Below are 14561 nucleotides of genomic sequence, written 5' to 3' on the forward strand. Positions count from 1 at the left end.
CCCAGATCAACGTGTTGAATGAGGTGTGTTTGGTGGAAGGCATGCTTGCTGCAGGTCAGAAACTGAATTGGGAACCATCCTTCCACCCTGTCAACTATTCAGCTGCTGCTTCTTTAGACAGTGTTGACCGTGGGAGGCTGCCCTTATCCTGATACCCAGAGTTCCCAGAGGAATCCCTGGAGAGTGTGCTGGAGTGTAGTAACAGGAGTTTAAAACACCATTCATTCCTGTGTGATCTTGGGCAAGCCGTGTTACCTCTCTGAGCCTTGGTTTCTCAAAGACAGTTAGTACCCCTATTTTGCAATTGAGAAGAAAAAAAGTACATAGTTCAGAGAAGGCAAGTAACCTGCCTAAGGTCACACAGCTACTAAGTGGTAGAGACAGTATTCTCACAGAGCACACAGTCTTCACCACTACATCAGCAATTCCTGAAGCGATTTCTCATACCCAGGGTGGGGTAGGGGTGATTTAAATTGACCTATGAATGAGCCTATCAATTAAAATAATTTTTACACATGCATATTGATTTTAGGGGCTTCTCTGATAGCTCAATTGGTTAAGAATCCACCTGCAATGCAGGAGACCCCAGTTTGATTTTTGGGTCAGGAAGATCCACTGGAGAAGGGATAGGCTACCCACTCTAGTATTCTTGAGCTTCCCTTGTGGCTCAGCTGGTAAAGAATCCACCTGCAATGTGAGAGACCTGGGTTTGATCCCTGGGTTCGATCCCTGGGTTGGGAAGATCCCCTGAAGAAGGGAAAGACTACCCACTCCAGTATTCTGGCCTGGAGAATTCCATGGACTGTATAGTCCCTGGGGTCGCAACGAGTTGGACAAGACTGATCGACTTTTAATGCTCATTATGTACCTGTGATCTCGTGGGTATGATCATTTTAAAAGAGATGAAGCTTTAAAACACATGAATCAAAATAAAGAAAAATGCTTAGTAAATAATACAGGACACAGATGTGGCCAGAAGGATCAAAGTGGAAAAGCCAGAGTTCAGGTTACTTGGCTTATCCGTTTTGCATTCACTGTGAAAAGGTAGTTAATAAGCCCTGAAGTGCTCAGTGGACTCCCTGATGGCTCCGTGGTAAAGAACCCACCTGCCAGTACAGGAGATGCAGGTTCGATCCCCGGGGAGGGAAGATACTCTGGAGAAGGAAATGGCAACCCACTTCAGTATTCTTGCCTGAGAAATCCCATGAACAGTGGAGCCTGGTGGGCTACAGTCCATGGGGTAGCAAAAAGAGTCTGACATGACTTAACAACTAAACAAGGAGAACAATAAGTGCTCAGTAGGATTTTAGCAACGTGAGAATCAGGTATATGGTTGTAATTCTCTGTTATGACTAAGTCTGTGTGGTTTCCCATTGATGTGCTGCGGAGGTGGTGGTGACTGAGAGTCTAAACTGTCTACGTGCCTGCCTCCTCCCGTCGCCCCACCCAGCCCCTCACCAGCCACTCCTTCTCCACAGTGAAACCGCTGGCCCCCAGAAACCTCACGGTTCAGGCCGACATCTCCCACACGTGGCTGCTGACATGGAGCAACCCGTACCCTTCTGAGAACCTCCTGAACTCCGAGCTCTCCTACCTGGTCAACATCTCAAATGAAAACGACCCCACAGATGTGAGTGGGCACCCTGCGGGGTTTCTCTGTGACTGCTTGGGACTTGGGTGGGTGGAGACTCAGACTCTGGGGAGTGAGATGGGAGAGCGACCCCCATCTGGACGTGGCTGGTCGTGGCTCTGTTTGGGGACCAGTCTCTCCACCTCTCCAGGCCCCTGATTCCCAGTGTGCAGACAGGGAGTTTATTTTCAGACATGGCTCCTCATCTATAGAGGAAGAGCTGTGGACCACATCTGTTTCCCAGGGGTGGGGCACTTGAGATTTTAGGCGATACCTCTAAACACACTTAAATGACTGAATCTCAGGGAGAGATGGTCACTCCCTCCTGAAACTGACTGTCAAGAATCACTTCTCAGCTGAGCTTTTTTTTTTAAGAAGATTTATTTATTTATTTGATATTTGAACTGAATCTGTATTTTAGTTAATAATGCTGTATCACATGTTAATTTCCTGCTTTTTTTCTTTAACAACATAGTATTTAAATCCTCAGAATTAGATTAGAAGTTTCAAGTCTCATTCAAATACTTGTTTTAAAGCACTATGAATAATAAACTTTCTAGACTTTTATCAGTAATACTAGATACCAAAATACATGGAACTATTATTAAAGTTTTGAATGAATATAAATTAGAAATCTGTCAGCAGAGCTTCTTTATAACAGAGAGAAGGGCCTGCAGGCTCAGAGCCTTCCCTCAGAAAAGACGTACAGCCATAATTTAATGCTGTTTCGTGGTTCTGATTGCATTTACTTTATGAGATGTTCATGGCATCTGATACTTGCCCCCAGTCACAGCAGTGGCAGAGGGGTTCTGTTTTATTTAATTTTTTTTTATTCGTGATGTTCCTTTTTAAACAAATGTATTTGGAACCAGAGATCAAATGGCCAACATCTGTTGGATTATCGAAAAAGCAAGAGAGTTCCAGAAATACATCTACTTCTGCTGTATTGACTACACCAAAGCTTTTGACTATGTGGATCACAACAAACTGGAAAATTCTTCCAGAGATGGGAGTACCAGACCACCTGACCTGCCTCCTGAGAAATCTGTATGCAGGTCAGGAAGCAACAGTTGGAACTGGACATGGAACAACAGACTGGTTCCAAATCAGGAAGGGAGTACATAAAGGCTGTATATTGTCACCCTGTTTATTTAACTTATATGCAGAGTACACCATGTGAAATGCCAGGCTGGATAAAGCACAAGATGGAATTAAGATCGCTGGCAGGAATGTCAATAACCTCAGATATGCAGATGACTCCACCCTTATGGCAGAAAGCAAAGAAAAACTAAAGAGCCTTTTGATAAAAGTGAAAGAGGAGAGTGAAAATGTTGAGTTAAAACTCAACATCCTGAAAACTAAGATCATGGCATCCAGTCCCGTCACTTCATGGCAAATAGATGGGGAGACAATGCAAATAGTGAGAGACTTTATTTTCTTGGACTTCAAAATCACTGCCAATGGTGACTGCAGCCAAAAGACGCTTGCTCCTTAGAAGAAAAGCTATGACCAACCTAGACAGCATATGAAAAAGCAGAGACATTACTTTGCCAACAAAGGTCCGTCTAGTCAAAGCTATGGTTTTTCCCAGTGGTCATGTATGGATGTGAGAGTTGGACTATAAAGAAAGCTGAGTGCTGAAGAATTGATGCTTTTGAACTGTGGTGTTGGAGAAGACTCTTGAGAGTCCCTTGGACTGCAAGGAGATCCAACCAGTCCATCCTAAAGGAAATCAGTCCTAAATATTCATTGGAAGGACTGATGCTGAAGCTGAAACTCCAGTACTTTGGCCACCTGATGGGAAGAGCTGACTCATTTGAAAAGACCCTGATGCTGGGAAAGATTGAAGGCGGGAAGAGAAGGGGATGACAGAGTATGAGATGGTTGGATGGCATCACCAACTCAGTGGACATGAGTTTGAGTAAGCTCCCTGAGTTGGTGATGGACAGGGAGGCCTGGCATGCTGCAATCCATGGGGACGCAAAGAGTCAGATACGACTGAGAACTGAACTGAACTGAACTGACTGACATTCTGGGGCTTCCCAGGTGCTGCTAGTTATAAAGAACCAGACTGCCAATTTAGGAGACATAAGAGATGTGCGTTCAATTCCTCGGTGGCGAATATCCCGTGGAGGAGGGCACAGCAACCCACTCCAACATTCTTATCTGGAGAATACCATGGACAGAGGAGCCTGGTGGGCTACAGTCCACAGGGTCGCAAAGAGTTGGACAAGACTGAAGCGACTTAGAACACACAGCACTCATTGACGTTTTTAAAACAGGGAGAATTGATTTGTAAGAAACCACCAAATAATCTCAGGGCTACACAATGGATGGCTGAGCCCCCCTCAAAATAGAGGTGCAGGTGGGGGTGAAGGCCATTGTCAGCCACTCACATTTTTGCCTCAGATATTCCCATTGGAGGGACGACATCTGAATGCCAGGGGCCCTGGCACCCCGTGGAGCCGAGTTCCAATACCTGCGCTGCCACTTGCTGCATGATCTTGAGTTTCTTGCTCACCCTCCTCTTGCCTCAGTTTCCCCATCTGTAACTTGGCACTAACAAGAGTGCCCAACCCCACAGGGCTGTGGAGAGCACAAAGAGGGTGACACAGACAGGCGCCCCTGCCTGGCACAACGTCATAAACCTCGTCCTCCTTTTCCCCTGAGAGCCTCGGGCCTCAGAGTCCCATCCATCTCGTCCTCGCGGACCCTAGTCTGTAACTATCGAGAGTCTGCTGGGGACCACGCTGCATGTCCCAGAAGCCAGGCCAGCCTGACCTTGGCTGCCGCGGAGAGGCCCCGGACGTCTTGAGCTGCCACATCAGCTCTGTTGCTGCTTCCTCTCCTTCTGGCCCAGCCGGGGAGGGGGTGGGTGTTGATTTACATCTCTCAGGTGTGGTTTTCCTCCTTGGCGCTGGGCCAGGATGTGGGACAGAAACAGGAAGGGTAGCCGGGCTCATACAGGGGAGGCTCAGAGCAGTCGGGAAGAGGGGGTTGGCACAGATGCCAGGGAAAGAGGCAGTTTGGTCAGTAAATCCCCTTCCCATTCCTGGACTGGTGCAGGCTTAGCTCAGGGGATGGGCTGGAGGGGAGAAAGGAGTACCGTCTATGGGGTCCAAAGGAAGGTCATGTGTTTGCTCATCATGGTTGGATCCAGGATCCTGGAGTCTCCATCGTTAGGTCCTGCCTTATTCTGTGTTGGCTTCATTTTTTTTTTTTTTAATTTATTTATTTATGGCTGCACTGGGTCTTTGTCACTGCAGGCGGGCCTTCTCTAGTTGCGGCAAGTGGGGGCAACTCTGTAGTTGCGGTATGCGAGTTTCTCAGTGCAATAGTTTCTCTTGTTGTGGAGCACAGGCTCCAGGCGTGCGGGCTTCAGTCGTTGCAGCGTCTGGGCTCCGTAGTTGTGGCTCGCAGGCTCTAGAGCACAGGCTCAGTAGTTGTGGTGGCCAGGTTTAGTTGCTCCATAGGCATGTGGGGTCTTCCCAGACCAGGGATTGGATCCATGTCCTCTGCACTGACAGGCTAATTCTTTACCACTGAGGCACCAGGGAAGTCCTGGCTTCATTTTTTGTTTTTAATAATTTCATTTATTTATTGTTTTTGACTGTGCTGCGTCTTGGTTGCTGCCCAGCCTTTCTCAGACTGTGGGGAGCGGGGGCTATTCTCTAGTTGTAGCGCTCGGGCTTCTCATTGCGGTGGCTTCTCTTGTTTCCAAAACACAGGCTCTAGGACTCTCAGGCTTTAGTAGTTGTGGCTCCCAGGCTCCAGAGCACAGGCTCAGTAGTTGTTGCCCATGGGCTTAATTGCTCTGCAGCACGTGGGATCTTCCCAGATCAGGGATTGAACCCATGTCTCCTGCATTGGCAGACAAATTCCTTACTGAGCCACCAGGGAGGCCCTTGGCCTCATTTTTAAGCAGGCTCTTTGCTCACGTAGAGGCCTATATGCCCAATAGAAGCTCCGGCCTTAAAGCCACAGTGGGAAAAGTTCTTCTCTCCAGATAGTCCCAGTAAAAGTCCTGGGGCCAGTGATCAGCTACCTGCCTGGGACCACATGCCAATCTCTGAACATGTCACAGGCTGTAGGCAGGAGGGGGATGCTGATACAGTGTTCACACTGGCTAGGGGAGGATTATATTCCCTGCTCTGGAGCCGGTCAGGTCAACCCCACCCAGATCAGATGGGCCGAGAATGAGGGAGGGGTGGCTACCCAAAGGAAGTTCTGGGAACAGGGAACAGAGACTGGGCTGGCTGAAATGCAGCTGGGTTTGGAACCTGGCACCAGACTCCAACCAGCAGACAGAATCAGTCAATGTGCCTGGGCTGTGGCGTAGTGGTCATGTAGGTGCTCGGGGTTGCCCCAGGCCTCAGAATTCCATTTCCAGCTTCTTTTGTTGGTGGGGCAGAAGTTAATGAGACATCTTCCCCCATCTTTCTCTTCCCAAGGACAGAACTGGGCCAGCAAGAATTCCCCTCATTAGTCATTGGCCAGAGATGGTCACATGCTCCTCTTTAACCAATCAGACAGAGGCTAGGGAATGAAATAACCATGATTGGTTTAGACCAATGAGAATTAACCCTGGAACTGGAGACAGAGGCCTACCTACCCTGAGCTTTGAGTACCTGACCCCAGTGGTATAGATGCTGGGTGAGCGTCCAGCTGTTTGCTACAATACTGCAAACACCAGCTGTGGCTCAGACTGGTGGGATCAATTCTAAAAATATTAGAAACTCACTGTGAAATTTGGGAGATGGAGCTACTCCTTATCCTGGATGATTTCTGGAAAAGATTCTGTAATGGAGTTTTGGCTTGGGCATTGAAGGATGTATAGGAGTTCTCTAGCTAGAGGATAGGCCAGGTAGAAGGCTTGGCAGTATGAAAATTCATGGCATATCTGAAGATTATGGGGCTGTGGGAGTGTGTACCGTGAAAAGGCAGAAAATGAGGCCTCAAGCCTACCGAGGGCCATGAATGCCATATTCATGATCATTTCTTGAGTGCCTGCTATGTGCCAGGCATGATGTGTATTGTGACTAATGGCTGGGAAAGTCCTGAAGGTGGAGAGGTGTTTGTCTCTCCATTTAGTGACGAGGGCATCGAGGCTTGGAGACGTGGAATGACTCACCCAGAGCCCCAGCACTGGAAATGGCCAAGCTGGCATTTGAAGCCAGGATTTGAACTCCAGAGCCTGTGCTATTTTCCCCTCCCCCTAGGATCCTTTGCTCAGAACAGTCTCCCTAACACCTGGCCCTTTTGTTAAAGAAAACAAATGTACCGCAAGTAGTTCCTTGGAAGCTCGATTTCTTTTTTACTTCTTAGTAAAACATTTCTCAATTCCCTACTCCTCTCTCGGGTGTATGATTCCTTCTGTGAACCAGCTCCAGCTGCTGCTTCCTGTTTACTGCAATTTAGAAAGAAAGGGACACTGACAATGAGAGTGCTCTTCTCTGCCTGCCCTGGGTCCCCTCCTGCCACCTCCACCCCATCCCCAGCTTCCCTGGAAAGTTCCAGCTGCCCTCCAGTTTCTCCAGCAGGCTGTTAGGACTTTGCTTCCTTTTTGTGTACAACCTCCCCTCAGCTCACTTTACAACAGACCACGTGGCGCTTGTGGTAAAGAACTTGCCTGCCAACACCGGAGACGTAAGAGATGCAGGTTCTATCCCTGGGTCAGGAGGGTCCCCTGGAGGAGGGCATGGCAACCCACTCCAGTGTTCTTGCCTGGAGAGTCCCATGGACAGAGGAGCCTGGCGGGCTGCAGTCCATAGGAGCTCAGAGAGTTGGACACAACTGAGCAAGCAAACATTATAATACCACTGCAAACACGACTGCTTTGAAGAGCACATATTTATTGCCCCGGGTTTCTGGGGGTCAGGAGCCTGGGCGTGGCTTAGCTGGGTCATCTTCCCAGGGTCTCTCAAAGGTGCACACACATGAGTTGGCTGCAGGATTCCTTCTGAGCTCCTGTGATGTCGGCAACATTCAATTTCTCGTAGGCTTTGAACTGAGAGCCTCGGGTTCTTGCTGGCCTTTAGCAGGAGGCCACCCTCAGTTCTTAACCCTGGTGACCTTTTCAAAGCCAGAGTCTCCTGGCAGGTTGGAGTTAGTCTTCCATAATGGAATTGAATCCGTATGGTCCCTACGTAATCATTACCTTTGCCATATTCTGTTGATTCAGAATAAGTCACGTGCCCCCCATCCCCCTCCCCAGGCAAGGAGCGGGAAGGGGATGCCCCAAGGACGTGACATGCGGTGAGGCTCACGGGGCCATCTCAGAGTCTGTCTGCCACCATCATTAAGCCTTCTCCCTTCCTGTTTTTAACGTCAAAGCCAACAGACAACACGTGCTAGTCTTCATCCTGCCCTTTTCGCTTAAGAGCAGATCTTGGAAGTTCCTTCTCATTGAGGGGCTTGGTTGGGCGAGGCTGAGATGATGGGCCATTGATTCTGGGCTTGACTGGGGAGGCTCTAGAGTGGCCCTTGAAGGAGAGAGAGGCATGCTGGCCTCTCTCTGTGCTCAGAAAGATCACTCTTGTGCTCCCTGCATGCCTGGCCTTGTTTGAAGTACTGACCTGTATTAACCCACTTAATCCTCACAACAGCCCTGGGAGGTCAACACTTTTATTATCGCCATTTTACAGAAGACATCAAGGCCCAGAGAGGTTATGTCACTTATCCAAGGTCACACAGCCAGAAAGTGTCAGTAGGAACTCTTACCTTCATTTTACAGATGAGGAAACTAAAACCCAGAAGGGTTCATCAGCTGGCCTCAGTAACATCAAATGGCTAATCAATGAGGGGGTGCAGGGGTAGGGGAAGAGCCGGTTCCGTGACCCATCTTGCTTGATTCTGGTCACTGTCGTGAAGCTGGCAGAGGCCTAGAGTTGGAGGAATAACCAAATACCCAGGCTGGTGGCTCTTCAGCACTGTGGGGTCAGCGAAGGACAGCAGCCCGGGAGGGAGCTGGTTCTGCCCTCCCCGCAAGCAGATGCACTGACAGCTCCCTTTCTTCCACCAGTTCAGAATCTATAACGTGACCTACTTGGGGTACAGCCTCCGTGTCGCGGCCAGCACCCTGAAGTCTGGAGCTTCCTACAGCGCACGGGTGAAGGCCTGGGCTCAGAGCTACAACAGCACGTGGAGTGAGTGGAGCCCCAGCACCAAATGGCTCAACTGTGAGTATCCTACCAGGAGTTCGGAACAGTTAGCATCTCTCTCTGTCTCTCTGTTTTTTGGGGGGGTTTGTGAGTGTGTATGGGGTGGTTTATTTATTTATTTATTTTTGGTCTTGCCTCACGGCTTGCAGGATCTCAGTTTCCCCACGAGGGCCCAGTGATTGAACCCGGGTCACTCTATTGAAACCCTGGAACCCTAACCACTAGGCAACCAGGGAACTCTCAGCAGTTAGCATCTCTGCTCCCCACTTTCATTCTGTGGCCACTTACCCCAGCTCAATATCTGGTTTCCATATCATAAGAGGCCTCTAACTGCAGTAACAGAATTTCCAACTGATGTGGTATAACAGTCAGGGTGTGGGGTAGGTTACAGTAACAAACCCACAAGTTCCACAGCTTAACAAACCATAGGAATGTATTTCTTGCTCAGGTAACAGTTCAACATGAACTTTGCTGATCCGTAGCTGGTTTTCCTCCCTGTGGCTCCATCATTTTCTAGGACAAAGATTCTTAGCCTTTCTGTATCATGGACAGTCCAGCGAAGCCTGTGGACCTCATCTCAGTATTTTTTATAGTTGATTCACAATATTGTGTTAGTTTCAGGCACACAGCAAAGTGATTAATTATGAACACTCATATATCTATTCTTTTTCAGGGTTTTTTCCCCATATAGGTTATTAATGAGTACTGAGTACAGTTCCCTGTGCTATATAGTAGGTCCTTGTTGATTATCTCTTTTACTTAAAGTAGTGTGCATATGGCCAGTCCCAATCTCTCAGTTCATCCCACCCCCCACACCCCTTTCCCCCTTGACAACCCCAAGCCAGAATGATATTTTTAAATGTATGAAATAAAGTACAGAGGATTTCAGTGGAAACCTAATTGTATTGAAATGTGATTATAAAAAGATTTTAAAATATAGTTGCTATCTGAGAATATAGGCTTCTTTAATAACACATTAAAAATAGGATCTAGTGGTAGTTCTCATCAATACTGTCATTTCAAAGTAGATGAGCTTAAAGGATATTTCATGGTACTCCTGCCATCGGGTGATAAGAGAATACCTGGGATTCCTGTTGGGGCCTGAGTGACTGATGCTGTTATCAGTGTAGCTTGCTCTCTCCATTCCTAATGGGAGGAAACGCCAGGTTTCAGAAGATAGTGAAGGTTTCCCTGGTGGTTCAGTGGTAAAGAATCTGCCTACCAATGCAGGAGACACAGGCTCAGTCCCTGATCTGGGAAGATCCCACATGCCATGGAGCAGTTAAGCCCCTCCGCCACAGCTATTGAGCCTGAGCTCTAGAGCCTAGGAGCCGCAACTAGTGAAGTCTGCGTACCCTAGAGCCTGTGCTCCACAGCAAGAGAAGCCACCGCAGTGGGAAGCCTGTGTACTGCAACTCAAGAGTAGCTCCCACTCCCTGCAACTAGAGAAAAGCCTGTGCAGCAATGAAGACCCAGTACAGCCATAAATAAATCAATAAGTAAAATTATATATAAAAAAAGAAGTTAGTGAAAATAAAGCTATCATTTCTTTCCCGTCAAAGCTCCCAGACCCCTAAATTCTAATGGCAACCATGTTGGAAGTCCCCAAGTGAAGAATCCCTGCCTTAGGGCCCTGCCATCATCTGAATCCAGCCAGCAGAAAGGGAATGAGAGTGGGGAGACCACAGCTGCTTCTTAAAAGCCTCAGCAAGAAGTGACACACATCATTTCCTCTCAAGTTCTATTGGTGGAACTGGTCACATGGCCACACATAGCTGCAAGGGGTTCTGGGAAATGTAGTCCCTCATCTGGTACTCTGTTCCCCTAAACAACACTTGGCGACTTTTTCAGTAAAGATACTGAATTATCTCACATAAAATGAAGCCTTACAGGGGAATTCCCCAGCCGTCCAGTCTTTAGGATTCTCTGCTTCCACTGCTGAGGGCCCTTGTTCAATCCCTGGTCAGGGAACTAAGATCCCGCAAGCTGCACTACATGGCCAAAAAAAGAAAGAAAAAAAAAAAATGAGGTTTAACCAATGAATATTGCTGCTAAGTGATGTCACTCCAGAGTCTTGTCTTTTCCTCTGCCATCCCTAGCACGGGAGCATTTTATCCTTAAGTACTGTCACCTCATGGCCCCAGGCTGTCTACTGCAAACACCCTCATGTCCCAGGCCCAAAGGAAATGGAAGGCTGCCACAAGGAGTACATCCCGTGCACCTTTCATCAGGAAGCAAAAACCTTCCAGTCCCAGTGGACTTCCCCTTGCATCTCATCGGCCAGGACTGTCACATGGCCCCTCCCAACTGCAAGGGAGGCTGGGAACTCAAATGCCTGGAAACCGGAGTAGTTTGGGCCCATGACTGGCCCAAACCTCAGGGTGGGCACATCACAGCCTGGCAAAGAAGAAAGGGAGACAGCTGTAGGGTGGGAGAGACTGCCCGAGGCATCATGTGAACAATGGGGAGAAGGAAGGGCTGTTGGGAACACTCACTGAAGGAAGAGCTCTTCAAAGTGCTAGGTATAATGGTGAGTGGCAGGTACCCCACCCCAACCCACCACACACCCCTCTCAGCATCACTCATCCTGTTCCATCGATGCCTCTTGACCATCTGTCCCCAGCTCTGGGCTGTAAGCGCTATGGGTGGTGCCTGCTCCGTGTCTATGTCCATTGTCCAGCATAGCACCAGGCACATAGTAAGTGCTTGGGAAAGTTTTATCAAATTGCTTTTCCCCTTTGACCTGGAGAAAGGAAGGGAAATAGATTGTGTGGGACAGCTACCACGTGCTGGACACTCATTCATTCTTGCCACAAATATTTCTTGAGCTCCTACTACATACTAGACACTGGTCCAGCGCTAGATGCCGAGGGATCAGTGGTGAACAAAATAGACAAGAATCCCTGTTTTTGTGGAACTGACATTTTCGAGGGGGAGACAGAAAATAAATGAGTAAACAGAAATATAAATGAGATCTAGATCTAGTAAGTCCAAGAAGGAAATTAAGCAGGGAAAAGGGCTGGGAGAAGGCGACACTAGAGAAGGGGTGGGGGAGAACTTTCTTGACCTGTCAGTGAACAAGGAGAGGGGGGCCAGCTCTGTGAATGGACATGCAGGCCCTGCTTCACGTGTATATTAACTTGCATAACCCTCACAACAATGAGTTAAGTGGTTATTAATCCCATTGTACAGATAGGGTAACTGAGGCCCAGAGTGGGTGAGCCTCTTGTCCTAGGTTGCCAGCAAGTCTCTGACAGAGTCAGGCTTTGAACTGAGGGCATCCAACTCCAAGTCTCTGCTCTTGACTTCAGTGCTTCAGGAAAGAGTGGCAAGTCCAGGATCCTGAGGTGGCCCTGAGCTTTGGAAGAGTAGGGAACAGCGGGGAGGCCAGAGTGGCGAGGGCTCAGAGCGGGGAGTAAGGGCTGACGCGGCAGCTAGCTCACGCAGGGTTTTGGGGCGTCCTGAGGCCTCAGTCTCCTTCTCTGGGAGGCACCCTGAAGGCTCACGGCTTCCCTCCACTTCCAGACAATGGGGAGACCTTGGAACAGCGCCTCCAACTGGGCGTCGGCATCTCCTGCGTCATCATCCTGGCGGTGTGCGTGTCCTGCTATATCAGCGTCATCAAGTGAGTCCCGGGCTTCCGCGCCCTGGAGTGTGGAGTGGGCCGAAATTTCCCCTCTCATCTGACAGCTTGCAGCCCTTTCATTCAATGATAGATATTTCCTGAGCAGCTACTCTGTGCAAGACACTGAACGGACAGGGAGACCCTGTGTCCTTGGGGAGGCAGAAGATGCCAGGCCAACAAGGAACCACGGCTGTTTTCCGTAGTGACCCTTGCTCTGAAGGAATTAAGCCAGAATGAGCTGGGGGATATTCCAAGGGTGCCAGGAAGGGTCCCTCTGAGGGGTGATGGCCTGACAGTGGGCAGGAGCTGGGCATGGGGCCTTCCTTTGGCAGAAGGGAGATGGATCATACCGTGTGGTAACAGACAGGAATTCTAGACAATTGCCCTGCAGAATCAGGAGACCTGGGTTCGGATCCTGGCCTTGGCACTTGGTAACTGTATGACCAAGTTTCTGAACCTCTGTTCAGCCTTGGGTCCCTATTTCATCAGTCCCAAGAGTCCTAAGAGAGTCCCGGAGCCCTGGGTGCAAGGAGCCTTGTCTCCAATGAGCATGGGCCCTAGGAATATGGAGTCTCAGAGCCTCAGTCCTCCCACCTCTGAAATGGGACTAATGGGCCCAAGCTGACCACATAAGGAAGGGCGATGGTGGAGGGCTGATGGTGAGTGAGTATCCACAGTCTGCCAGGCACACAGTAGGTGTGCAGGGAATGCAAGCTCCCTTCTCCACGCCTGTCGCTGATACCTCTGAGCCCTCCGGGCTGGTCTTTCCCCTTCTCTGAGCCTCAGTTTCCCCATCGTCTGTCCTCTCCACCCCCACTCTCTGTGTTCTAGTTCTCCAACCTCCTTGCTATTCTTTGAACCCCCCACCCAAGCAAGTTCTTCCCCCGGCTCCTTTGCACGCGCTGTGCTCTCTGCCAGGAAAGCCCTTTCCCCAGGCATTGCTGAGACCCACACCTCCTCCATCTTCAGTCGCCTCTCGAAGCCACCTCCTCAGAGAGGCCTTCCTGTATCACACTCTTTATCCCTCTCTAGTCCCTTATCGCCTTTTATTCCTGGCACTTCTTGTCAGGAATGAATGATGTCGTATAGTCATTTCCGCATCTGTCTGTCTGTCTCCGTCGTCTAGAAGGCCAGTTCTGTGAGGGCAGGTGTTTCTGCCTGTCTTGTCCCCTGAAGCCTGGCACAGTGAGCGATGCCTAGTAGGTGCTCAGTAAATAGGTGGTCACTGGCTGAGTGGAGTGGGTGGAGGCTAATTCAGAGGCAATCTGAGAAGATTCCCACCCAGCCCTGACCCAGGAAGGGAGGAGGAATCCCTCGGCCTCTCTGGCCACGCCAGCCTTCTCCTTGGCACTGTGTCCTCCGCTGCTCCAGAGTAAAGGCTGTTGAAGGGGAAACCCAGGATCCTCTCTCTGCATCTTATGTGTGTTGTGCTCAGCTGCTTAGTCTTGTCCGACTCTTTGTGACCCTGTGGTCTGTAGCCCACCGGTCTCCTCTGTCCGTGGGATTCTCCCGGCAAGAATACTGGAGTGGGTAGCCATTTGTTCCCCTGGGGGATCTTCCCGACCCAAGGATTGAACCCACGTCTCCTGTGGCTCCTACATCGGCAGGCGGATTCTTCACCACTCTCACCTTCACCACCCCTCTGTCGCTGGGGTCTCCCCTAATTCCCAGGGACTTGTTCCCTCTGGGGCGGAGGTGGCCGCATCAGGAACTGCACTCTGGGTAGCAAAGTGCTGGACCCAAACCCAGCTCTGATGCCCCCCGGCTGTCACTTCACCTCCCCAGGCCTCAGTCTCCTCATCTGTAGAGTGGGGTTAGCGGTAGAACCTGTTTCACGGGGTGAGGGCGAGGGAGCCAAAAATCTATCAGCGTGATCTCTGAGCCCTAATGAGTCTGGGTGACTATGCATTTTTTTTTTTTATGGGAAGAACATCAACCTGTTAGTGATTCAGGGAGCAACAACTTGTCCTTTCTTTTTTAGGATTAAGAAAGAATGGTGGGACCAAATTCCCAACCCAGCCCACAGCCCCCTCGTGGCTGTTGTCATTCAGGATTCTCAGGTAGGAGAAGGGGCAGGTGAGGATGCTTTGGGTCGTGTGTATTGGGAAATACAATTCAAGACACACGGGGTGTTAAGGATATCTCT

At 49.5% G+C, this 14561-nt stretch overlaps 1 protein-coding gene across 5 annotated transcripts in view; it reads left to right on the top strand.

Annotated features, from left to right (window-relative positions):
- Positions 1-14561, top strand: part of IL4R (interleukin 4 receptor) — a 50641-nt gene that overhangs the window by 31472 nt on the left and 4608 nt on the right. For all 5 annotated transcript variants that reach the window (XM_043454954.1, XM_043454953.1, XM_043454956.1 and 2 more), the window contains exons 5-8: positions 1479-1630; positions 8652-8808; positions 12316-12415; positions 14397-14475. In XM_043454954.1, the coding sequence (XP_043310889.1) occupies positions 1479-1630; positions 8652-8808; positions 12316-12415; positions 14397-14475 (488 nt within the window). The remainder of the gene's footprint in view (positions 1-1478; positions 1631-8651; positions 8809-12315; positions 12416-14396; positions 14476-14561) is intronic.

The sequence above is a fragment of the Cervus canadensis genome, chromosome 32 (genome assembly GCF_019320065.1).
Source record: "Cervus canadensis isolate Bull #8, Minnesota chromosome 32, ASM1932006v1, whole genome shotgun sequence".
Lineage (NCBI taxonomy): Eukaryota > Metazoa > Chordata > Mammalia > Artiodactyla > Cervidae > Cervus > Cervus canadensis.